At 45.1% G+C, this 26,723-nt stretch overlaps 1 protein-coding gene across 4 annotated transcripts in view; it reads left to right on the forward strand.

The window, feature by feature from the left end:
- The window catches only part of HIF1A (hypoxia inducible factor 1 subunit alpha), a 263,036-nt gene that overhangs the window by 63,521 nt on the left and 172,792 nt on the right, over positions 1-26,723 (forward strand). For 2 of the 4 annotated variants that reach the window (XM_085626181.1, XM_085626184.1), the window contains exon 2: positions 22,660-22,856. In XM_085626181.1, the coding sequence (XP_085482307.1) occupies positions 22,660-22,856 (197 nt within the window). The remainder of the gene's footprint in view (positions 1-22,659; positions 22,857-26,723) is intronic. The other 2 variants (XM_085626182.1, XM_085626185.1) reach the window with 1 other exon arrangement.

Genomic DNA, 26,723 nt, shown 5'->3' on the forward strand with positions numbered 1-26,723 from the left:
ACTCCACATAACTTATTCCCACTCCACATAACTTATTCCCACTCCACATAACTTATTCCCACTCCACATAACTTATTCCCACTCCACATAACTTATTCCCACTCCACATAACTTATTCCCACTCCACATAACTTATTCCCACTCCACATAACTTATTCCCACTCCACATAACTTATTCCCACTCCACATAACTTATTCCCACTCCACATAACTTATTCCCACTCCACATAACTTATTCCCACTCCACATAACTTATTCCCACTCCACATAACTTATTCCCACTCCACATAACTTATTCCCACTCCACATAACTTATTCCCACTCCACATAACTTATTCCCACTCAACAGAGTGCCACTCCACAAAATGACACTCCATACAATACAGTTCCACTCCACTCAATCAAACCCAATAGATCACACGTAGGCAAAACCTATTGGCCTTGCTTATCTACATGTTGATGTTGGTCTGTGTTCATTCAGCTCTGCAATCGTAGTAGCTTCTATTTGCCTCTTTCTGCCTTTATTATACCCTGGACTTGACTAGTGAAATGTAAAGATTGAGTGCACTTTTCATTTTATTCTAGGATTCTCTGATGGCGAGGATATTGTGTCTGTCAACTGCATGGGGATGTGGACTTGATATGGTTTTTGACTCGAACACCTTGCTGAAGACTACTGCTAAGAATATTCAAATAGTTTAACAGTAGTAGATGTATCAGAATGAAGTAGCTCATTAAGGGAGTGTAACTGGCTCGGTATCCTTTTAACATGCCTCTCATTTATTGATTACCTTATTCCATATTCACAGCGACCTTCCCAGGAATAGAAATGAACAAGGTTATTATAGGGTTAAACTTTACTCAATCTGCATTTGAGGTCATACAACTGCTTCTGAAGTGCTTCACCCCATTCTTACTTTATGATTGATAACCCCACTGACCCCGAACTTCTAAACCTGAGGTTAAAAGGGATGGGGTTCTCTTTAAAATGTTAATGGCTTTGCCCCTGCAGGATGTTGATGTTGAGATCACTGTGTGCTCATCTGTAGGGGCAAGGTGGGAAGCTATGGCTTACTTGAACTTGAGACTGTTTTAGCTCACTTAATCTTTGAGTTTTAGGGCGCTCATGTATGGAGTCAATTTAGTATGTTAATTTTCGTCTACACCATTCTGTACTTGATTCCAATAATACATTATTCACAAATATTTATTTTGACACATGACTTGTATATCTAGTCTCTTGTTAACCCCTTCAGTGCCCGCCCCTTTCCCCGCCCTGTGCCGGCCGTTGTATTAGCGGGCGGGGTTTATGACGAGCTGGTCTCGTCATGGGCACAGCGCGACCGCTGCCCATGACGAGACCAGCTCGTCACGGGCATTGAAGAGGTTAATAAATTGGCTAGATAGGTTAGATTGGTAAAAAGGGTCGATCGTTTGATAGAAGAAAAAAATATTGAAAATCATGATAATCCAAAGCAAAGAGGGAATTCATAGTTGTACTTTACTGTGCTTGTAATAACTGTCTGTCTTGTAATTGAGGATAATACTAAGCTTAGAGAACATCGGTTGCTCTCTTTACTTGTTTAAGCAGCCCTAATGAATTTGTACATTTTCACTGCACATTTTTGAATTATCTTTAAATTTACTGTAGGATCAACAAACACTGCATCAACCCTACTCTGGCCACCCATCTATTTTGCCTGTGTTTTTTTATGTCTGGTTTGATAGCGCAGATGTTTGTTACTTTTTGTTACCAATTTGTTAAAATATAGTCCGACTGGGCTGTGGCTCTGCCCAATGAAGTATTTCTCTTACCTAAATGATATTGGCTGTTTGGTGTACCATTCCACTTTCGACTGTTTCTTACCAGAAATTTTAATGACATCCCAATGCATCACTGTAAATACTGCACTTCACTGTACTTTTGGAGCACTGCGCAGTCAGAACTTTACGTGATTTCGTTGACATTTATATGTGTAGTTGAAAATAAATAAAGCAAAATTATTTGAAAACTTAAAGTGAGTTAGGTTGTGTGTGTAGTGACAGAAAACTCCAGCAGAACCATTGTTTATTGATCCAGATGGTAGGCTTGGAGATGTCCTTGCTGTTGAAAGCCCAGAACTCCACCACCCCCAACTCTTCGTAACTCCCTCCCAGTAGTCCTTGGCATCGCACTAAGGGATTCTCTAGTCGCTTACCTGCAGCACCCTTTCCTGTGCTTCTTGATGACCCTTTTCCCAGTGTTCCATCTCTCCTATACAGCCCTCTTCCACTCGCTGGTGATCACCACTAGTTGCTTTGTCAATGGCAAATTTTATAAGGTGCTTCAGCATTGCCACTGGCAGTAGCAGTGACTGGCCATGTTAAAAATACTGGAAACCTAGTTTTATCTACTTAAAAGTATAGGAAACATTGCTTTGTGTACTTTCAAGATGACTGCTGTGTTGCCTGATGTAACGGTCCTATGCAACCCATAGGCCACATTGAAAGTAGTCAAAATAAAAATATTGATGCCTGCTGTGTTGTGTTGTCTCGTTGCACTACGCAATGTGGCAGCCGTCTTACAATTATGAAAACATTGTAGTCTAGTGTTTCATGATGGCCACTGCATTGATTGCGCACACCAAATGACTTAACATCTTGAAAGTATAGAAAACAGTGTTCTGTACTTTAAACATGGCCAGTCGCTGCTATTGTTTTTTCAGTGACTGTGCATTTTAACAGGATCTGGCATTGCCAAAGCCAGTAACTGCAATCATAAAGTGAGATGTAGTTGTTGTAGTTGAGATGTTTTTTTTCTGGCTTTATAAAAACTGCAGCATGCGATTAGCAGAATTGCATTCATATTCAGCACTGTTCAGTTTGTTTCACCCGTTGTGTGCCTATTACGAGCCCAGCTCGTCATGAGGCACAGTGAGTCGTGACGAGCCGAGCTCGTCACGAGCACAGCTCCACTGTGCCTCATGACGAGCTGGGCTCGTCACGAGCACAGCACCGCTGCGGCCCCCCCCCCCCGCACCGGAATTACCCCCGCGGCAAAGGGGTTAACTCCATTTAGTTGTACGATTCTTAGGTGCCTGCTGTATATGTATGTTCGCAAAAGACACACAATTGATGGACGGAATGCAAAACAAATCAAAACATTAACCCCCAGTCAAGAGATCTGGGTTAAATCCATAATTCTTTTGCTCACCATGCCACCCCAGTTTAGACCTGGCCATATACAAATCAGTCTTGACCCTGTGCCTCCATCAATTGTGTCTCTTTTGCTTTCTTGCCCTAAGTGCGCCGGGTATGCCTAGACGTAGGTCCCGGGCTCACTTTGCCACTGGAATCAAGCTATCCTGGCTGAAGAGGGGTGAAACCCTGAAACCGGTCCTAGGATGCTAGTTTCCAGTCCAGGGAGGACCTGGCTTGGCAGTAAGGGCTGGACTGTTCCCATGAGGCACAGAGCCAAGACTGATTTGCATATGGGCAGGTCTAAACGGGGGTGGCATGATGAGCAAAAGAATGATGGATTTAACCCAGATCTCTTGACTGGGGGAGAATGTTTTGATTTGTTCTGCATTCCGTCCACCAATTGTGTGTCTTTTGCTGTATATGTATGTTATGCAATCTTGTGTGCAAACGCATGCACTCTTAAGCTATATTATCTGGTGGCTACCTTGAGAGCATTTGATAAGTTGATCTGTTTTTAACCTGCCCACTTAAACCCCACCATAGACGTTTTCTGTAATAACTGCCTTGTACTCATGTTTTGTAAAAGTTGAGAATGTGAAGAATTTCTATGTGCATATATAGACGAATTACACATGCTAGTTAGTTACTTTTGCAGTCTGAAAGTAAACCACTAGACCAACCTTAGATTTTATAGTTTGTTTACTTTCACATCCATTGATTTAGCTGACCTATTTGTAGTAGCCTTAATTTTAGAGAGGAGGCATGCAGTGGTGGTATTGAAGCTGCACTATACTCCTGTAGATGTTAGACTACTTAGCAGTAATTTTGGGCTTTAATCTTTTCCGTAAGCAGGATATGACTCAATAACATTGTGCAAAATGTAAGCTCCCAGTTCCAGGTAGGCAACAATCCATCTCTGTGATGGCAAAAAAGATCCCTGAAACACATTTAAAATTTTAGATCCCCAAAAAAGGTATACCCTAATTGTTTATGACAAAAGGATATCAATCATCCAATCATTGAAAGGATTAAGGATGTTGGCACTGCTGTATGCAAGTCTGACTTCTGTAACACGTCCTGGCTAACCTACCACAACATAAGGGCTATTCTGAAATGTTCTATACAGGCAACCAGCAAGAATTTAGCCTGTACTTACCAGTTATCATACACTGTTCTATACTCTTGCATTGCCTGCATTGTTTTGAAAAAGGCTTGGGTTAAATCCAGGTCAGTGTGCCTCCTTCAATGTAGCTAGAGGCAAAACTAAACCCTGTGAGAAATTGGGCTTTTGGTTGAGGGGGGTGAAGACCCTCCTCAAGCAACAACTACAGTCCATGTTAGGTTGAACCACAAAATTAACCTGTGGTTAATACTCTTGTAGCTTGGCACAAAAGCAGGCAGACTTACCTTTGTGGCAATGTTTAAAGTATTTTTGCAGCACTTAAACAGTAATAAAGTGAAACCACAATACAAGAAAAATCCCTCAACAATTTAGAAAAGAGAAATATTTAATGAACAATTTGAAAACAAAATGACAAAAATCCAACAGTGGAACCGCAGTTATGTCGTTGTAAATGTTTAATTAAACATAGTACCAAGAAGCAGAAAGCACTAACGGTGAATGTCTGGTCGCGCTAGACTGGGACAGAGTCACAAGTTCAGGCGGAGTGTTGGCCGGATATATGGAGCAGCTTAGTCCCGCTGAAAAAGTTACTTTCTCAAAGTCCGGCGCACGGAGTTAGACTTCAGGATTTTTATAAGAGCTCAGCTGATGCCAGCCAAGGGTCCAGGACCTGGGGAGGCACCTCTTGAGGATCAGGAACTCACTCCAGCAGAGGACAGCTGCGCTTGGGCAAGTCCAAGCAGGGCCAGTTGCAGCAGTTCAGCTGGGCAGTTGCTGAAAGGCCTCTGGTGCTTGTTTCTGTAGCTCAGAACCGGTCATCAGCCAGATGATGCTTGGAGTCACTGTGGTTCTCCCTCTGTCAAGTAGCAAGGCGGGCCTCAGAAGAACAAGGCAGCCCTTAGCAGAAGGTCAGTCCTCTGGAGTTCGCGGGGCAGGGGGGCGCTACTGTAGTCTCCCAGAGGTCCAGGTGTGTACTGAAGTGTGGGTCTGAGGATACAGAATGTATACCTAGTGCTAGCTTTGAAGTGAAAGAAAATTCTGAAGTCCCCCCCCACCCTTCTCAGATGGTTCTTGAATTTCCTTTCAGCCCATGTCCCAGGATGAGGGTGTCAAACGCTTGGTGTCAACTTATTTGTGGGTGTGCTAAGGCAACTCTGACCCTTCCAGTCTGGCAGGATGGCCTTCTCTCAGCTACACCCAGTTCCTATTGTTCACAGTCTGGGCCCAATAGGCATTCATAATGAGGGAGCAATTAACAGGCCCAAGCAGCTGGAAACTCCTAGAAGGCCTCAAAGTTTAGGGCAGGAAATGGCCAACTTTCTAAAAGTGGTAATATCAAAATAGTAATCTAAAATCGACTTTACCATAAGAGAAGATTTCAGATTGCAGTTAGTACAAACAGGTCATTTCTACTTGCTCTCAATCAAGAGTCAGTACTTAATAAATATAATAAGGTAACCCAAAGTTAATCTATGGGAGAGCTAGGCCTTACAGGAGTGAGAAACAAATTTGGGAGTTTTTTTACTACCAGGACATGTAAAACTTAAAAAAACACATGAATTACTATTTAAATACAACACCCCTGCCCTGCAGAATGCTTAGGGTTTACTTTAAGGGTGGCTTATATGTATTAAAAAGGAAGGTTTAGCATTGGCAAAAGTTTGATTTTGTCTGGTTGATTTGGTAGTTTAAAACTGCACTACTGTGTGGATTTGGAAGTCTTTTGGGGGACCACCCAAAGGTGCAGGGTCCACCCTTTGTCCACGGGTCCGGGATACAAACTGAAACCAACACTAGAGCGCCGAGAGAAAGGATATTTATTACAATCTCATGAGATGGAGAGAGAGCATCGGCAACAGACACCCGCAAGCTTGTCTGAGGAGGCAATCTCCTGAGTGCTTTGTTTCTGCACCTTATATACCCTTCATCCCCACCCTGTGCCTGCTAGGTGAACAATAACAAACACCAATAATTTACAGACAAGCAATGGTCAGTTATGATACCATCAGCAGGTGGTGGCTGTTTGGCCCCTGCAGGGCATAGGTGAAAAAGGCATGATTATATGTCAAACAAAGGTTAATCTGATAAGTCCACAGATGGTAGCGGTGAGGCCCCTGCAGGGTGTAAGTGAAAAGCATGTTTATACGACAAGTAAAGTTCGATCAGATAAGTCCGCAGATGGTAGTTGTTGGACCCCTGCAGGGCACAGGAGAGAGGAATGATTACACAGCAAGCAAAGGTCAATCTGATAGGCCAAGTATAACAAGATTAGGGAGTGTAGAGGTAAGCGCTAAGGTGGATACATCCTCCACTTAGGTATCAGTTTATAAACAAAAGGATCCACCTTATAAAAGGAGGTACTCAAAAGACCAGATAACAGGGGTAATGGTGAATGAGTGTCCCAAAGCGTGGTTGGGCACACCCAGTGTTGTTTAAATACCCCTCACACACCAAGAATGGCCCATGGTGTCATGCTTCATCATTGGGGTCTTCCCGCCCCGCTGCGGGACGGGGCGTGCTACGACCTACGACTACGTGGGAGCACTTTTGATGAAGTACTATGTGTGATGTAAAGGGAGGGTCTATTGTAGTTGTGAGAATGTGTATGTTAAAAAGCAACTGGCCCAGGGAGACAGAAAAAACTTTAATTTGTCCCGAGAGGGCTGGTGCTAGTAAAAACAAAAGTGCGGAGTTTGCCTACGTAATGTGTGGTTACTCCTTGTGGGTCAACATGTTTCGATGCTGGGCATCTTCATCAGGACAGAAAAAAGATCCCTCCCAACTTAGAAGCATGTGCTTAGTAAATACGTAAAAGTGAAAAAATGCAGTAAATAATGCACGTATATACAATACCTAATAGTATGTATGAAGATCTGCAAAGGGAAACAGAGACTTTATCAATTTCCCTAGAAGGAGAGCGTAGTACCTGTAAATGTAAACAAACGCCACAATGTGACTTTAAATAGCGTGCTTCAACTGTAATATTAGCGTTATCAGGAAGTGTGCAGTGACCTGTAAAAGAAAGGACAGTACAAGACACTACACAACAGAAAACACACACTCTATAACTAAACATGAAAAATCATTGGCATTTCAGGTGGGAAACGTGGTTAAAAACAAAGGTGCATACTTATATGTATATGAGGAAAATGCCTCCTGAACCTAGAACGGGTAGGATCGTAATGGAGCTTTAGTTCTAGTGGGGAAAAAAGAGGTAAAAAAAGGATCAGGTTGTTACCTCCAGCGAAGGATTTGAGTGATGGACGAAGTCTTCAAACCGGAGCCGTGGCTCCGTACTTGCGTGCCCTGGTTGACAATCTCAGCTACGAGTCTGTCCCTCCCGCGGTTCCGCTGTGTAGTGGAACCAGGGCGGGTAGAACGCTCTTAAAGCTCCCGTAATTGGCTTGGAAATGGGAGTCAGCTGATGACGGCGGAGCACCTAGAAGCGCTTCCGGGTTGGGGCTTTTACAGAGACTAGACCGCAACCCTTGCACACTGGGATACGGAAGTGGATAAAAATCTCTAGGTTGAAGAGATGTTGAACAAAAAAGGGGTTTTATAGTGCACCAATGTCTGGGGAACATTCCGTCTATGCCGGTTTGAAGTGACAAAAATGGATTACGGGGCTGGCGAAAAAAACAATGCTAAACTCATGAATTGACGTTTAAAAAGGATTTTACGCTGTGGTTGATTCCTACATGAATACGTAAAGTCCGTTATGTGCACCAATGTCTGGGGAAAAAAATCGGTCTAAGGAGGTGTGAAGTGACAACAATGGATTACGGGGCTGGCGAAAACAATGCTAAGCTTAAGATTGATGTTTAAAAAGATTTTAAGCTGTGGTAGACTCCTACATAAATAAGTAAGGTCCGTTATTGACACAGTGCGCCTAATGAAGGAGTGGCGCCAGTAATCAAAAAAAAGGGAGGGGGGGGGGGAAGGGGGAAAGGAGGGGGGAGGGGGAAGGCATAACACCCTGTGGGGGAAGTGCTCTGGTGTATGCAAGTACACCCACAACGTTTTGGCAAATTCTGACTATTCACACCTCGTCGATCTTGATAGATTATTGATAGTAATCCAGTAAGGAGACACCCTTATTATGTCAATTGTGCCCAAGGTATATCATCGTTCAGGCCCGTTATGTGTGTGTCCAGACGGAACACCCAACGTTGTTCCTTTTCAAAGAGTCCACGATCATTGTTGAGTTGTTCAATGATAGTCCACTTGATTTCATCCACGCCATGATTCATATTCAGAAAATGGGTGGCCATTTTGGTCGTACTCTTCTTGCAGCGGATATTACTTTTGTGTTCTCCAATCCGCACCTTTACTTGTCTCGTGGTCATGCCAACATATTCCATACCGCATGGACAGGTAATGAGGTATACCACGTTCTTGCTGTTACAATTCGTGAACTTTCGTTGCTCCCATGACGTACCATTTGAAAAGGTAAGCTGGGTACTCTTTTTCGTAAGAGAGCACGTACTGCACACGCCACATGGGTGATGTCCTTTGATGGGTGGCAACAAACTACACGTATTTTGATGTGTTGAAAGGAGACAGGGTCTGGTGTGAACCAAAATGTCCCTCAAACTGCGGCCGCGTTTGTGAGAGAACATTGGTTTAGGTAGATCCAGACCCCCACAGTTTAGAATTTTCCAGTTCTTATTAATAATTTTGGACACTTGGTTAGAGTGGGTATTATAAGTGGTCACACAAATTGGTCTGGTCACCTGTTCTTTCGGTGTTTGGTTTTCCAGGAGAGCATCTCTATTGTTATTCCTGGCACGCTTGAGTCCTCTTTTGACTATTCGTTCTGGATAGTTGCGATCTAGAAGCCTCCTTTCCAGGTCTTTGGCATGCGTTTTAAAATCTGTAAGCTCTGAGCAATTTCTCCGTAAACGGAGGAATTGTCCGTAAGGGAGATTATCCCGGAGATGGCGAGGATGGAAACTGTCATAGAGCAACAGGCAATTTTTTGCCGTCGGTTTGAAGTGTGTTCTGGATTTTAATTTTCCTTCTTCAGCATATATATATAGATCAAGAAACACCAAGTTGTTGTTAGAGACAGTGTGGGTAAATTTGAGGAAGGAGTTCTGTTCATTTAGCCAAGTCATAAAAATGGATACTGATTCAGAATCACCTTTCCAAATGACTAAAACGTCATCTATATAGCGTTTCCAGAGAATAATGTTGTTGAAAAATGGGTTTTGTTGAAGCAGTATTTTCTGCGATTCCAGGTGGTGGACGTACAGGCCCGCTAGACTCGGCGCGAAGGTACTCCCCATACTGGTACCGTGTTTTTGGAGATAGTGTACATCCTGGTATAAGAAGAAGTTCTTCTTTAGGGCTAAGGTGATACACTCCATGACCAAATTCCTGGGTGTGTGGTAATTCCAGGTACCGGAGAAAAGAACCTCTTCAATGATGTCAAGGGTCTCATTATGTGGGAGACTGGTGTATAAACTCTCCACATCTAGTCCAAGTAGTAGATGTTGATTGGGGTCAAAACTGAGACCTTCAAGGAGTTGTAGGACTGCTTTTTTGTCCTTTAGGTAGGTATCAGTAGCCTGGACTAAAGGGCGGAGGAAAGCGTCTGAAAATTTGCATAGAGGCTCAAGAATGGAGCCAATACCCGAAACAATCGGACGCCCTGGTGGATTATCGAGGTTTTTATGGATTTTAGGGATGGTATAAAAATAGGGTGTTCGGGGTGATTTTTGAATGAGGAAATCAGCCTCTTTCTTGGATATCCAGTCGTGTGTGATTGCTTCTTCTACCATTCCCATTATCCGTATCCGGATTGCCTCCGTAGGGTCATCGGGGAGGATTTCATAATTCCTCTGGTCCCCCAGGAGTCTTCTGCATTCGGTGTCATAGTTAGTGGTAGTTTGGATGACTGTCGCTCCACCCTTATCTGCTGGTTTTATGGTGATGTCAACATTATTGGCGAGCTGTTGTAGTGCTTCCTTTTCGGATCTCGTCGTGTTCTGAAAGGTTTGGTGTTCCTTCTTAAGTGTCTTATTTAGATCTTCCATTACGGCTTTTTCAAAGGTCAATAGTTCAATGGGTATGGTCCCCAGACATTGGTGCACATAACGGACTTTACGTATTTATGTAGGAATCAACCACAGCGTAAAATCCTTTTTAAACGTCAATCATGAGTTTAGCATTGTTTTTTTCGCCAGCCCCGTAATCCATTTTGGTCACTTCAAACCGGCATAGACTGAATGTTCCCCAGACATTGGTGCACTATAAAACCCCTTTTTTGTTCAACATCTCTTCAACCTAGAGATTTTTATCCACTTCCGTATCCCAGTGTGCAAGGGTTGCGGTCTAGTCTCTGTAAAAGCCCCAACCCGGAAGCGCTTCTAGGTGCTTCGCCGTCATCAGCTGACTCCCATTTCCAAGCCAATTACGGGAGCTTTAAGAGCGTTCTACCCGCCCTGGTTCCACTACACAGCGGAACCGCGGGAGGGACAGACTCGTAGCTGAGATTGTCAGCCAGGGCACGTAAGTACGGAGCCACGGCTCCGGTTTGAAGACTTCGTCCATCACTCAAATCCTTCGCTGGAGGTAACAACCTGATCCTTTTTTTACCTCTTTTTTCCCCACTAGAACTAAAGCTCCATTATGATCCTACCCGTTCTAGGTTCATGAGGCATTTTCCTCATATACATATAAGTATGCACCTTTGTTTTTAACCACGTTTCCCACCTGAAATGCCAATGATTTTTCACGTTTAGTTATAAAGTGTGTGTTTTCTGTTGTGTAGTGTCTTGTACTGTCCTTTCTTTTACAGGTCACTGCACACTTCCTGATAACGCTAATATTACAGTTGAAGCACGCTATTTAAAGTCACATTGTGGCGTTTGTTTACATTTACAGGTACTACGCTCTCCTTCTAGGGAAATTGATAAAGTCTCTGTTTCCCTTTGCAGATCTTCATACATACTATTAGGTATTGTATATACGTGCATTATTTACTGCATTTTTTCACTTTTACGTATTTTCTAAGCACATGCTTCTAAGTTGGGAGGGATCTTTTTTCTGTCCTGATGAAGATGCCCAGCATCGAAACATGTTGACCCACAAGGAGTAACCACACATTACGTAGGCAAACTCCGCACTTTTGTTTTTACTAGCACCAGCCCTCTCGGGACAAATTAAAGTTTTTTCTGTCTCCCTGGGCCAGTTGCTTTTTAACATACACATTCTCACAACTACAATAGACCCTCCCTTTACATCACACATAGTACTTCATCAAAAGTGCTCCCACGTAGTCGTAGGTCGTAGCACGCCCCGTCCCGCAGCGGGGCGGGAAGACCCCAATGATGAAGCATGACACCATGGGCCATTCTTGGTGTGTGAGGGGTATTTAAACAACACTGGGTGTGCCCAACCACGCTTTGGGACACTCAATCTGATAGGCCTGCAGATGGTAGCTGTTGGACGCCTGCAGGGCATAGTGTGCAGGGTGAGGACGATAAACATCTGGAAAGCTCCCTGTCCGACTGGTTGAGCATGGGCTGGTCAGTTTGTGGCAGGTCAAAGCACGAACAGGGTGTGAGCGTCTGTGCAGGAATGTGGGAGGTCAAAAGTGGAGCTCCAGAGTGATCGTGAAAGAGAGAGAAGGTCAGTCATTAAGGGTATAGCACAAAATGGTGGAGTGAATGGTAAGATAACAGACCTACTTTTCCACAGTCCCTCCTTTTGCCATAAGCGAAACCATTTTTTTTTTTTTAGTCCATTACAATGTTCATCAATAGCTGTGTCTCACGTTCAGTCCTTATTTTATCGTTCTTGACCTGTGCATTTACGGGGACTGACTTGATAGCATTTGCGCAGAGGCCACAGAGTGGAGGACCACATTGACGGTAAAGACAACAAAAGAGAACCAGGGCAAGAGGTATCAGGATGATCATTAGAACCTTCCATCCCCATGTCAGCAGAAGTTGCCATATCCAAGAACCAAGGGACCATGGGTCTGTATCTTGATGGAGGTCAGAGGCTATTCGATGGAGTGCGGAAATGGCCTCGTAGACAGATTATGAATGATCCAGAACATACACGCAATAGCTGGTGCCGATGATGCGACATGCTCCTCCGCTGTCAGCTAGGATGACATCAAGGACCATGCGATTTTGTAGAGTGACAAGGCGTACCGCTTGGAGCTCCGCAGTGTTGTTGGCCAAAATACCAGCTGTGATGTTGACGGTGGCTTCCATGACTCTGGTGAGGTGGCGAATGGCTCCGCTGTTTGCCATTGGTCCCCAGAAGGGAAGGATGCCCTTCATGGCATCCAGGAATTGTTGAGAGATTGTGTCTGTTTGTTCACCCACATCGTTGCTGCGGCGGGCGCGATGATGAAGAGGAGAAGCAATGTAGACAGGAGGAAAGCAATGTAACATGTGCCGCCCCAGTTCTCGTGAAGCCAAGTGTAGGCCTTTGTTCCACACACGAAGTAGGTGTTTGGGGAGGCAACAAGGGGCGGTGGAGATGTCGTATTCAGAGTTGTTGTCACGACACAAGGGCTGTCCCCAACGTACTCAATACCTAAGCCTCTGATACACATTAGTCCAGGAATATGAACAACAGCTAGCGGTGGGGTCCGCTTGGCGGGTGTCCTTGCTTTGAAGCTGGAGAAGCGTATTCTACTGGTAGTCGAATACCAGCATTTCCTCCTTCTCATCAGACATGCGTGTAGAATTGTTCTTTGGACAAACAGCATTGCCCGTTTTGTTCTGCCAGAACTCATCTTGCAATTGTTGGAGAGTGATGTCGGCAAGGCCGCTGGACCGATGGGCGCCCATGATGAGCGACATCCAGGCAGCGCAAGAGGCGTGTATAGAGTAAGAGTAAGGGAGGAAGGGAATGTTATTCTCCGTGGAGTGAGGCAGGAGACCACAGACCCAATAGTTCGTTTTATTCAATACCTCATTATGTTGATTCAACATTTGGATGAAGGTGTTCCAAAGCTCTTGTCGCCTATTTTGGAGATAAGGGGACAAGGAGACATGGGAATGTTCAGGAGGCGTGGCATCAGTGGGCAATATGGTATCCTTGGCTGGTGCCCCTTCCTCTAGGATCCAGAAGAGGATGCCAAAGATAATAGTGTGGAGGAGAACTGTCGTCAAAGCTATTGACCTGTTATTATGCAGTTTGTTACATAGTGCTATCTTCTTGTTGGAAAGTTCCATGTTTTCTTTGTTTGTCATAATCAGTCTTCATTTAGGCTGTACAGCTGTTGGAGAGAAAAGGTGAGCCCTACGTGTCGCCGGTGGTTGCTTCTCCTGGCTAGGCTTCTCAGTACCCCGCTACCTGGAGTACCAATCCACCCTTCCAGATAATACTAACGCCCTGCGACTTTTGGCTCACCTCCCCTGTCCGGTCGCTGGAGCTCTAGAGGCTATGCGTGGGCGTAGGTTGTATCTTTCTTTAGTTGGCACGGTGTTATCTTTGAATAATTCCAGTTCTGGTTCTGGGAGACCACACACAGGGGGGTCGCACGTTAGAACTTCCTTGTAGGTGGACAAGGTAGGATCAGTTTGAGTGATGCTTGGGATCTTCCGGCAGTGCACAGCATGGATCCAGGATTTCTTGCCTTCCACTCGCAGGGCCGTTCTAGTGGTCAGAAGGACTAGCAGGGGCCCTTTCCACCGGGGTTCCAGCGTCTTCTTTCGAGCAAAGTTTTTTACCATGACGTAGTGGCCGGGTCGAATGGCATGTCCCGGCCCGGTGGATCGATCAGGCAATGCTTCCTGGACCTGCTGATGAATGGAAGACAAAGTTTGTTTAAGTACGGACAAATAATCACTCAGCAATTCACAAGGTGAATCAGACAATGTGGTAGCAGGGAGTGCGCCCCAGATGTTCATTGGGCGTCCAAAGACCACCTCATACGGAGTCAATGAGGTGCGGGAATGCGGGACAGATTTTATTGATAGAAGGGCCAGTGGTAGCGCATCTGGCCATTTTAGCCCCGTAGTTTCTACTATTTTGGCTAGTTTGGATTTGATCGTGGTATTGTATCTTTCGACTAGGCCTGCTGATTGGGGGTGGAAGACTGCATATAATTTTTGTCGAACACCTAATCCTGATAGTATATGCTTGACTATTTCTCCAATGAAATGACTCCCACTGTCACTCCATAGGACTCAGCAAAGGCCGTAGCGGGGAAAGAATTCCTTCAGCAATATCTTGGCGGTGGTTAGGGCAGTGTTGTCTCTAACCGGGTAAGCCTCCACCCATTTGCTGGATGCGCAAACAACCACCAAAACATATTTAAGGTTGTTGCTTCGTTCCATTTGGATATAATCTATTTGCAGAACTTCAAAAGGTGATGTGGGGATGGCATATCCTGCCCGAGGTACCAGAGTCCCTTTACCTACATTGTAGCGGAGACAAACCAAACACTGTTGGACCAGCCTGGAGGCGGTAGACCGGAGTTGGTGGTTATCCCACACTTCCTGTAATATTTTAGTCATGGTGGCAGCATTGGTGTGTTCTGGCAAATGAGTCATGTTCAACAATGGGAGGAGATAAGCATATGGCAATTTCCAAAGTTTTGCATCTTTGGAATCGCCAACAATTTTCTTCATCAAGCATGCCCCCCTTCTTCCAATTTTGAAGTTCTTCAGAGGTGGCAGTGGACTGGATGTCCCGGATCTGTTGTCTAACATCATGCCACTTCTCTGCTTGGGATTTTACTATGTACATAGGGGTATGTATTCTTTCCTGTGCTGTAGCCCGGGCTGTCTCATCAGCAAATGCATTTCCTAGTCCTATTTTGTCTGTGACCTTCTTGTGTGCGTTGCATTTAACAATAGCTAATGTTCTGGGTAGTGTCAATGGTTGGAGCAATGCAGTGACTAAGTCACCATGCTGAATGGGCGTACCATGTGACGTTAAGAACCCTCTCTCCTTCCAAAGGATACCAAAACTGTGGGCCACTCCAAAGGCGTACTGGCTGTCGGTATAGATGGTGACAGCGAGATCCTGGCTAAGGATACAAGCGCGGGTGAGAGCTATAAGTTCTGCGGCCTGGGCCGATTTCTGAGGTATGCGTGCAGTCTCAACAATGGTATTGGTAGTGGTGACGGCATAGGCAGCAGATGTGGTACCGTTTGATAGTTTAATACAAGATCCGTCCACCCACAATTGCCAATCCTGTTCCGTGAGAGTGGTGTCTTTTAAGTCTACCTGTCCCTTAGTCTGTTCGAAAGAGGCAGTCATGTGCAATGTCTGGGATGTCAGGATCTGGTGTGGGCAGGAGTGTGGCAGGATTCAAGGTCGCATATCTCTTTAGCGTGATATGGGGTGCTAACAGCGTAAGTTTGTATCCTGTTAGTCGTGCACTAGTGAGGTGTTGTCTTTGTCTGATTCAATAATATGTCGACTGCGTGTGGAACTAATACAGTCAATCTAGTTCCCAACACAATCCCTTCACTTTGTCGGATAGAGACTGCCGCTGCTGCAACCGCTCTAAGGCAAGAGGGCAGACCTCGGGCCACTGGGTCTAGGGTGGCCGAAAAGTAAGCGCATGGGCGTTGTTTGGTGCTGTGAATTTGGGTCAGGACTGAGAGCACATCCTGAGCGCTCATGGGTGTAGAGGCAGAAGGGTTTAGAGTAATCAGGTGTGCCCAATACTGGTGCAGAGCAAAGAGCGTGGCGTAAGTCTTGAAAGGCTTGGTCGTGTTCATGTGTCCAAGGAAGAGGTGTGGGTGTGTCTTTTGTAAGCAAAGCAAGGAGTGGCTTAACTATGAGGGAAAAATTAGGTATCCATTGGCGACAAAAGGAAGTGAGACCAATTAGTGCACGAACATCTCTTTGGGTTGTGGGAGAGGAAAGGTGTAGTATTGTTTGGATGTGGTCAGGTGTGAGAGTACGTCCCTCCTTAGACAGCAGATGGCAGAGGTAGGTCACCTGCTGTCTACAATACTGTAGCTTATTTTTGGATACCTTATGGCCCTGTAATGCCAAAAAGCGCAGTGTAGTAAGAGGCTGTGCGAGCCAGGGCCGGAGTGTCTGCAGCCAACAGAATGTCATCGACATATTGGATGAGAACAGCGCCGGGTGGTAACTGTATTTGGTCAAGCTGTTGTTTAAGGGCCTGGCTGTAGATGCTAGGGCTTTCAGTATACCCTTGAGGAGCCCGACAATCTGTACGATCTGTTTTTTATGATGAAACCAAAAAGATAGCGTGACTCAGGATGTATTGGTATGGAGAAAAAGGCATTTTTGAGATCTATTACTGTGAAGGTAGTAGCAGTTGAGGGGATCATTGTCAATATAGTTATGTCAGAGACCACAGGATATTGTGGGACCACTATTTTGTTAATTGCGCGGAGGTCAATGACAAAACCGTATATTTTCTCAGAAGTGGATGTACGTTTCAAAACTGGAAGGATGGGGCTTTTGCAAATGTTAGACTGAACTTCCTCAACTACCCCAGCTGCAATCATATCCTGTACTATAGTCATGAGAGCCTTTTCGCCGTCTGCAGAAATTTTATACTGGGGGAGGCGAGGAAGAGGTCCATTCTGTTTAACTGTTATGTGGATAGGATCCATCACAATCTCCCCCACGTCGGTGTCCATGATGGCCCACAGGGTGTCCGGTAACTGGGACAAATCCTGCTGTTCGGAATCAGTGAGACAATAAAGGCGGGATTCATAACCTAGGGGGCAATCATTATCAAACAGTAGGACTCTGACATTCTGAGGAGAACAGCGAATGGTGGCTCTGAAATGCTTTAAGAGATCAATGCCCATCAAATTGTCTGGGCAGTTTGGGGAGAGCAGAAAAGAGGCCATCCCTGCATTCCCCTGTATATCCAGGGGCACCTCAGTAGAAAGGGGGTTGGTGGGGGGCGTGCCGTCAAATCCTACAGATGTGACCGATAAGCCAGACAGGGGCGCCCTAGGAATCAGCTTATGTGAGAGGGCACTTCTAGAAGCCCCTGTGTCGACCAAGAATTTTCCCTGAGTTCCAACCACTGAAGCTGTGACATAGGGCCCTGATTGATCAACTGGAAGTTCCACTGGTTCCTTTCCCTGTCCCTGGCTGTCTCATGCAAATTCATTGTCTGGGAAGTGGTCACCAGAAAAATCGTGTGCAGAAGCCTGTCTATTGTTATCGAAGACATTGGGGCGTTGTCCGTTGGAGGGTGGGACTCTTCCTCTTCCTCTACCTCTACTCAGTCCCCTTCCCCGACCCATTGTATTTCGCTGTAAAAGAGGACAATCTGCGCGCCAGTGGCCTGTTTCCTTACAATATGCGCATTGGTCCTGGGACAGTTGACGTGGGGGTGGGTGTGTTCCAGCAGTTGCGGGCATATAATTATACTGTGGACCTCTACTGTTTCCTCCCCCGCTGATGCTTATTTGGGAAAGCATTACTTTTTCTTCAAGTTCTTTTCTTATCTTTTTCCTCCTCTATCTTATTCTGCAGATGTTCATAATATTGGGCCATAGTCGAGATCTGTGTGGGTGTTTCAGCAGGCCACGTGCTTTCGCTACTCTGTAGCTTTGTGGAGATGGGTGGCGACAATCCTTTAACAAAAGTCTGAACTAGTAAGTGTCGACCTGTCTCAGTCGTCGAGTCCTGTCCACTATAGTCAATAAACACCTGGCTGAGGCGGGAGAAGTAGTCCGATGTTTCCTCAGATTTTCGTTTACAAGCAGTGATGGCTGTCCAATCTACTTTCCTAGCTGGAATTGTGGCCTTCAATTTTTTTACTATGTTACCTGGCAGCTCTAAAATAGCTTCTGCAGGCCTTTCACCTGGTTTTCTGTCCCTATCCATTGTCGTCAAATCCTCCCACTTATGTTTGAACAAGGCCTCATCGTCAACTTTCCTTATGGGTCTCCAAATATCTGGGGGCAGAATTAACCCAAAGAACTGATCTATGTCAGTCAGTTTCATCGTATAAGTGGTAATAACCGTGTCCAGCCCTTCTTAGAATCCCGTAGGATTCTTCCGGGGGTCAGGCAAGTCCTTTTTGAAAGCTAAGATGTCAGCGAGAAGCCACGGAGTGTACACCCAATTATATAACTTCCTACTTTTGGCATCTGGACTATCCAGTCCCTCAGCAGTACCTGCCCCTCGAGCGGGGACAAAGACTGGAGCTGCTTCCCTTATTGGTGCCATACAACCTCCAGTCGCACCCTCCATTACTAGTGGCTTTTCCTCTTCCTCCTGGTCTCTCCTTAGACCCTCCATCATTTGTAGCGTGAGTGCTAACAAACTGTTGCTTTCCTCAGCACTTCCTCTCCCCTCTGTCAACATACGATACAATCCTCTTACATGGTCTGCTGGTGTCACTTCGTGGCGTTTCTCATAAAGAGAGAATACTTCATAAGCAAATTGTTGTAGGAAGTAGCCCTTTTTAGGTGGTGCATAGGCTTCATAGATAGCACGGACTTGGCTAGAGGTGAAAAGATCCTCCAGGCAGGTGCGAACTAGACCATCCAAGGCCTATTTCTGTGCGGATGTAATGCGGGGTGTGTGGGATCGAGCAGAAGATGTGGTCTCGGGGTCAGATTGAGCGGGAGGGGCAGTGGGATCGGGAGGCAGGGGTTGTGCATTTTCAGAGGGTACATTTCCATCGGCCGGCCGTGGGATAGGATGGGGAGGGACATGGTACGGTGGTGGCAATGGATGGAGGAGAAGCTCCTCTTCATGGGGGTCTGCTTGCGCTAGTGGTGTATGACGCACAGGATACTGACCAGGCACATTCAACCTGTGTTCTCTGTCTGTGCACGCAAGATTGGATGCAACTTTTTCCTGCTGTAATTCTATTAATGTCTGTTTATCGCTCTTTCGAGCCTCGCCTGAGCCCTTCTCTCTCTTTCAGCTCCCTCCTTTTTCCATTGGCCCAGGGCGTCAAACATAGCTTGTCGCGACCTTCGTCTAAAGAGCTGTATTTTTACAGCCTCAATTTTGTGAGATTCAAAAGAACCATATATGGGCCACTGAGTCTCTTTATCCTTGGACGTGTATTTATGCCATAATGAATGATACATTATGGGAGAAATACCGTATTTTATGTACATATCCTTACTTGAGATACCTTCTGGGGTAGCCGCCTGACTATCTACCAACACCCTCGATCGAGATATACAACAACCAAACCATCGTGCAAATTTACTAAACGTGGGCATGTTTTTCTATGTTTTAAAAAACGTCTCTACAAATTTCTAGTTCGGACAAAACGTCCACATTACCCGCCCAGTATCACTCTTTGCAAAGAGTGACTTCTTACCGAAGAAAACCAGCTAACCAAACAAATAACAAAAAGGTGTCGCAAACCAGCGACCCTACCAGAATCCTTTGTCTCGTTCTCCAGGCAGTCTCTTTACTGCAAAGATCGTCCAAGTCTATCGGGGGCCCGAGTCAGGACCGGAGCCCCTTGCGGGGGTCTTTTTGGATGTAGTGAAGGTCGGGTGGTGGCTACGAGGACGAGGGTCTTTTTCGCGTAGGTATGCCCCACCACCGTCCGTTCAACTTCCTCCTCTGGACCCCTCAACCGGGCAGCCGCGTCTCTGATCGGGCGCCACATTGGGCGCCAATTGTGGATTTGGGGGTCTTTTGGGGGACCACCCAAAGGTGCAGGGTCCACCCTTCATCCACGGGTCTGGGATCCAAACTGAGACCAACACTAGAGCCCCGAGATAAAGGATATTTATTACAATCTCATGAGATGGAGAGAGAGCATCGGCAACAGACACCCGCAGCTTGTCTGAGGAGGCAATCTCCTGAGTGCTTTGCTTCTGCACCTTATATACCCTTCATCCCCACCCTGTGCGTGCTAGGTGAACAATAACAAACACCAATAATTTACAGACAAGCAATGCTCAGTTATGATACAATCAGCAGGTGGTGGCTGTTTGGCCCCTGCAGGGCATAGGTGAAAAAGGCATGATTATATGTCAAACAAAGGTTAATCTGATAAGTCCACAGATGGTAGCGGTGAGGCCCCTGCAGGGTGTAGGCGAAAAGCATGTTTATACGACAAGTAAAGTTCGATCAGATAAGTCCGCAGATGGTAGTTGTTGGACCCCTGCAGGGCACAGGAGAGAGGAATGATTACACAGCAAGCAGGGGTCAATCTGATAGGTCTGCAGATGGTAGCTGTTGGACGCCTGCAATGTGGGAGGTCAAAAGTGGAGCTCCAGAGTGATCGTGAAAGAGAGAGAAGGTCAGTCATGAAGAGTATAGCACAAAATGGTGGAGTGAATGGCAAGATAACAGACCTACTTTTCCACACTGTGTGCACTGACTGGCTTGAGGCATCATTTAAAAGTCTGCTTTTAGTGGGTGGCGCAATCAGTGGTACTGCCTACTAGTAGCATTTAATTTGCAGGCCCTAGGTACCCGTGGTACTATATACGGGGAAATTACAAGTAAATTGGATGTACCAATCGGGTGAAATCCAGTTGTACGATGGTTTTTGGGGAAGAGCACCAGCACTTTAAAGCCGGTTAGCAGTGGTGAAGTGCACATTCCCATGTTCCACCAGTAAGGTGCCTGCCACTTGGAGGTACCCGGGTCCGTTTATAGGCCATCTTGTAACTATTTACTACAGCATCTCTGGGTTATACATCATTAAGAGCCTACAACTCAAATTCTGAGAACTTCCTTTTCAGAATTCTCCATCCATCAAAACTCGGAACCCCAAATGTGGAGTATGGATACCCTGAGCAAGTCTGCAAGGTTCTCCATTTTGGAACACCATTGTTTTTTCCGGCTAGGAAAGCTTGTTGGCATGTCTGTATGCCACATCAGCAGTGCTTGCCTGAACCAAACATGTAGGAAAGTGAACCAACACCAGAGCTCTTGAAATTAAGCTTCTGCTCTGGAGCTTAGCTAGTCCCACTCATTACCCTACCATATCCTTGTCTTGCTCTATTTGCATCACCATTTAAAATTAGTTTGTTAGGTCCCTTCTATTTTCACACCTTCCCTCTATTTGCACACCCTCCCTCAAGCACAAGTTGTTTCTTCCCCCAACTTTCATGCCCTCCTCGTCATGCACCTCCTCAGCAATTTGCTCCTACAACTGAGGAGGCTAAGATCATGAAAAAATAACCTTGTATAGCCCCACACTTTCCAGCCTGAGCTTAAGGGAAGCCAACATCTTGCCGTGAGCCTGGGGTAAGATCTGTGTGCTTTCTGTGACATATTGGTGTAGACGAAAAATAGCATGATGTGCTTGTATAGTAAAATCCATTCCATTTGGGAATTACGTGACGCTACCTCCGGATTTTATTATTTAGTGTTTTAGTTCTTTGCAGTTCTTGCGCGTTTTAAAATAAGGCTGTTATGTCATTACTATCATTAACATTATTCCACGTTACCCGTTATAGGGTCGATGACCCACTTTAATGTGCTATAGCTAAAGTGGTTTTAAGGTGAAACAAACGTCAATACTTCCCTAATTAACGAAGCACTAGCTGCACTTTTACAATCAAGCTTTAGATGAAAATAATTCTCGTTGTCCTTAAAGAAATTCAACAGCCAGTCTGTAGCCCTGCACTAATAACCAAAGCGTGCAAACAAATTTATTTTACAGTACTACTTCCATTATTAAAAATCAGCATAACTCGGCGGCGGAGGGAGGAGAAAGGGGGATGGGGAAAGCAGGATTGTTATCTCTTCAGTCCTGCCTGTTGAGGGCAACTTGCAAGCTGTTGATAATAGCCGGTTCCACAAATGCTGAGACGCTGATTCCATCATTAGCTATGTACGTCAATAAAGAAACTGTATTGTACGATCTGTCCTGCTGTTTGTATACCTGAAACAAATAAAAACTGTTTTGACTAAAAAAAATCAGCATAACTAACCATAACTGAGGATCCGTTCAACAGAGGAAGCAACATCAGCTCTTTCCAAGCCGGTAGTTTACAAACCGCCAATAACCGGTAAGTGCTCTCAGGTGGCCCCCATGAGGAAAACATTTTCTCCAGAAATTACCCCAATTCACTGACCATACTCTCCCTCTATAGACTGGGGTGGTGGATAAAAAATAAAACCCTCAAATTCCCAGGACAGACAAATTCCTATTGAATGCAACCAGGAGGTACTCAAGTCGTCACGTTTGTGACGTATGTGGTATTAGATGGGGTTAGGTCTAGATTCAGGATAAACACTAAAGATTTTACTATTTGAAAGACTCCATGGATCCAAGAGTACTGGACAAACTACAATACGCAGTGTTTCCTACTTTTAGTTAGAAAAATATTGCAGTGAAACTGAATTCAAGTCACTTAGGTAAATAGATGGATTTTTTTATTGTCATTTTTCATGCTTTCAATTAGGTCATATTTTTTTCTTTGTTTATTTCTTTTATGCAGAGTCAGTTCCGAGCGCAGAAAGGAGAAGTCTAGAGATGCCGCTAGGTGTAGAAGAAGTAAGGAATCGGAGGTTTTCTATGAACTGTCTCATCAGTTACCACTTCCACATCACGTGAGCTCCCATCTTGACAAAGCTTCTATAATGCGTCTGACCATCAGCTACCTGCGCATGAGAAAAATGCTAGATGCTGGTAAGTGTAAGTAAATCTAGGATTCTTTTTCTCTTGTTTTATGAGTGGGGGGTGTGCCTGCCTGATGTTTTTAGCCTTAAATGTGAGATGCATTTTTAAATTGTCTTTCATGTAGTATAATAGGACTTTTATTCATGGAAGCACGTGGTTTAGTGGATGAAATACTCCTTGGCAGATGCTCTGACAAATTGCAGCTAGTCTTAAAAGCCCTACATGGCTCTCGCTTCAATATTTATTCCAATTTTTCACATAGTAAATTTTTATTGAAGAGGTATATTTCCAAAATAAACCGATAGATATATTCTGAGTCTTAATTTATGTTTACAATGTTCTTAGATTTTCCAAGAGACTCTCAGATGCGGTATAAGTCAGTCGCACAGTGGCTGCAATCGTAAACATAGCAATATTTTGCCTGACAGTCCTCTCGAAACACACCCTGTTGTCATTATCTCGTCTTTGATTCAAATTTACACAAAGACAAAGTTATATTGTATTTTCAGACGTACAGCGTTGTTTCCAAAACTCCAACTGCTTGACTGTTCAGCTCTAGCTCGGACTGTAAGTTTCAAAGTTTGCTCATCTTCAACAAATCGTTTAGGACCGCAAAGTCAAATTTTTATTTGCAAGATGGAGTGAGAACGCTTCATTCAGGTCTAACCGTGTTTTTGGCTTGTAGAAACAACCATTGGCATAGCCAATAGGTCTTGCCTTTGGGACCTTATAAGTGTTTAGCCATGCAACGGTTGATGTTGTTGCACCAAGGATATTGTGCTGCATAACTAAATACTTATAAGGTCCCAAATGCGAGACCTATTGGCTATGTCAATGCTTCTTGTACAATGTATCTTTCAGGAAGACTCCAGTGGCAAAACAAGGATGCGATGCAAGGGTCGTGGTGCAAGCATGTGGCTAATCTTTAAAATACAGACATCGTTTGGGTGCATTGGACCCCTCATGCCCTGGTGCACCACTGATTGCTACCTCCCTTGAAAAATCCTCCTTTTTTTTGTATTTAGAACTTTACTCTGTGGTGGGTTCTGCCTCTGTGTACTCGGAAAACTTTATTCACTTGTATCCCTTTGAGACCAAGTTGCAAGAGATCCTTCACAAACTTCCTGGCATGGGAGTTACAGACCTACTACAGCTCCTGCTGGCCAATGAGCTAAGTCTGGTCGAAGATGCCCCGCGCGACTCGGGTGCCCTATGCGCCTGCGCAGACCCTCTGTACTGTTCACTGCTTCCATGAGGCGTGCAGTGCAGGCTGCCATCTGTTGCTGCAGGATTACAAGAGTGCGCGCCAGGCCCGGCTGGTACTGGGGGGAGGCTCTCTGAGACCACAACACCAGGTGTCAAGGTCGGAGCCCGCAGCTCATGGAAAAATACAGGATACAAACTAGCATGGACGCCGAGGAGCGGCCGGTGACTATTTTTCACTTTTTAATGAGCAGCATTCAGTTATTTTTGCCTGAGCACGATTAGGAAAGCTAACATTCTGCACGGCAGGTCACTGTTTACATACAGCTGGGGAGGGCCGCGGGCGCACCCCTCCCCCACGCAGTGAAAAGGGGAGGTCGGGCCACAGTGAGGGTAGGAAGAGACAGTAGCGAGGCCAGGGAGAGCGACCACAGGGTGGTCGGCTGGACGAAGCACGTCAAAGAAAAGCCAGATAAGAGAGCAGGATAAAGAGCGGACGTATATGAGGAAGAGAAAAGCAGGTTAGAAGAGAGACTGTTAAACAAGCGCGCGCGGCCACGCTAATTGGAAACAGATGGCCCCTGCTTGCCCCTGCTCACCGCTGCTCGCTCCCGCAAGGTGGATGCCGCCACAAGCACAAGTGCTTGAAAAGTGCTGACCGATTACAAAAGGTCCTCTCCTATTTTTTGGTGACTGCTGTAAGCTGTGTCCTATTTTCTGAGACCGCCAAATTGACGGATCTGGAAGTAGATTTTCAGACTATGGAAACCCTTTTGTATGAATTGTTTTTTGTTTTGTTACTGCGTGTTCCCCCTTTTTACTCATCACAGAAATACTGACTGTGAAGTGGGCAGTACTGTCTTGCACCTGGTGAGAGGAATTTGGTTTTGCAACCCACTTCACCACTCTCCCCCTCATATCTTGTTTCCAAATAATATGGTCCCATTGTCACAAAAGCAAAGGAACACCATTCCACCTAAACCGTGCACCAACAACTTTAGAGTCTTGCATGTGAGGAACTAGTTTTTTTAACCAAATTACATTAATATCCTTGGAGGCCAGAAGACTAGTTATCAAATGATTTTCTCTAATGCAGAAGAGTCCCGTGTTTGCCAGGGCATTGTATTATAACCCTCGTTTGAAGCATTACAAATGTAACACATGCTGGACTCCTTTACACTGCCTGGCATGAAGGTAAATCTTTATGAATTTTTTTTCTACCACACAAGACCAAGCTAGAGGTTCAGTAATTACATATCCTGAAGGTAGTGCAGAGGAAAAAGCCAACTGTGAACCACTCGACTGTGAAGAAGGGAAGCACTATTGCCCGTACTGGTACACTGCACAGCTCCCACAGTATGACATGCAAATTACGTACAGTAAGGGGAAAAGTTACGAAGCATCTCACAAGAACAGGGATACTGGAGAAGAAGGCAATCTTAAATGGTCAACAGTAGAAAAGGAAACTATGTACTAGGCAAAAGGGTCCCCTCATCTAAGTGTGTACCTTGCGCTTCCTTGGGAACTAAGGAAGCTGAAGGCCACTGCAGGTTACTCTTTCGCTCTTCTATATCTCCTACAAGAGAGGTGGCAAGAAAGGACAACGTTAGGGAGAAGGACAACTAATACGGGCTCAGCAGGAAACACTGGGTGCTTTCTGTGGAAAACGGTAAACAGCAAACTGTTCTGTAGACGAGGTGTACGATGAGACAAAGGGACAGTTAATGCTTTTTCGAATCCATGAGATAGACAGTAGATTATAAAATGGCAAAATGAAGACCTGATAGAATACGGACCAAATAATTAAACTCTAAAAAAATAAGAAGGCCGGCAACAGAGCGCAGTCTTGCCAGTCAAGAGGCAGAAAGACACTGACTCGCCTCTTAGTGTAGATTAAGCCAAGTGACTGGAAATCTGGCACAAAGAAATCAGCTGTGCCATGAGACCCAAATAAGGGAAACCATAGCAAGAACTAGAGTTGCTGTGAATGGCCTGTAAACAGAACACGCAGTGGCATGGGGGGCTGTGATGTGTTAAGAAGGACTTTGAAGAAAATGACACAAGGCTGCGCAAGAGGAAGACAGACTCATGTCGGTGCATAAGGTATACAGCAAATGAAGAAACTTCTATACTTTCAGCAGCAAGAGATTCAGCAGGCAATGCTTGAAAAGAATTTCTGGAAACTTGCAGCTTCTAAACAATACGAGGCACCAGTAATTCCAGAGCAGCTGTCCTTCTGATGGGTCTGTACAAACCCATTATTAGATAGGTATGTGTCTACACTACATCTTAGAAGTCATTGGAAGGAGCCTGCCAATCAGAACTGCATACGCTCACAAGTCCAGCAAATTCTAGACTTTCATGATAATTGTTCACTTCCTTTGTTTTCCTGGAAGCCAGTTCTGATTCTTCCATGATTCTTGGAATGTTTATACGCATGAAACGAATTTGGCAACACTTTCTGGATCAGGCCTGTGATGGATGCCTAGCCTCTGTTGGCCCAGTAACGAGAAGTCCCAAGAGGTTCTTGTTTTTACAAAACCCAGGTCTTCCTCTAGTCTTAAATGTTTAAGCTATGGTTTTAAAAGAGTACTTTAACTTTCAACATCCAATCTTTCAGAAGTTTGCCATTTCTAACAAACAATTCTGTGGCTCGGTAATTTGAATTTATTTACAGTG

Source organism: Triturus cristatus, chromosome 9, assembly GCF_964204655.1.
Source record: "Triturus cristatus chromosome 9, aTriCri1.1, whole genome shotgun sequence".
NCBI classification, from domain to species: domain Eukaryota; kingdom Metazoa; phylum Chordata; class Amphibia; order Caudata; family Salamandridae; genus Triturus; species Triturus cristatus.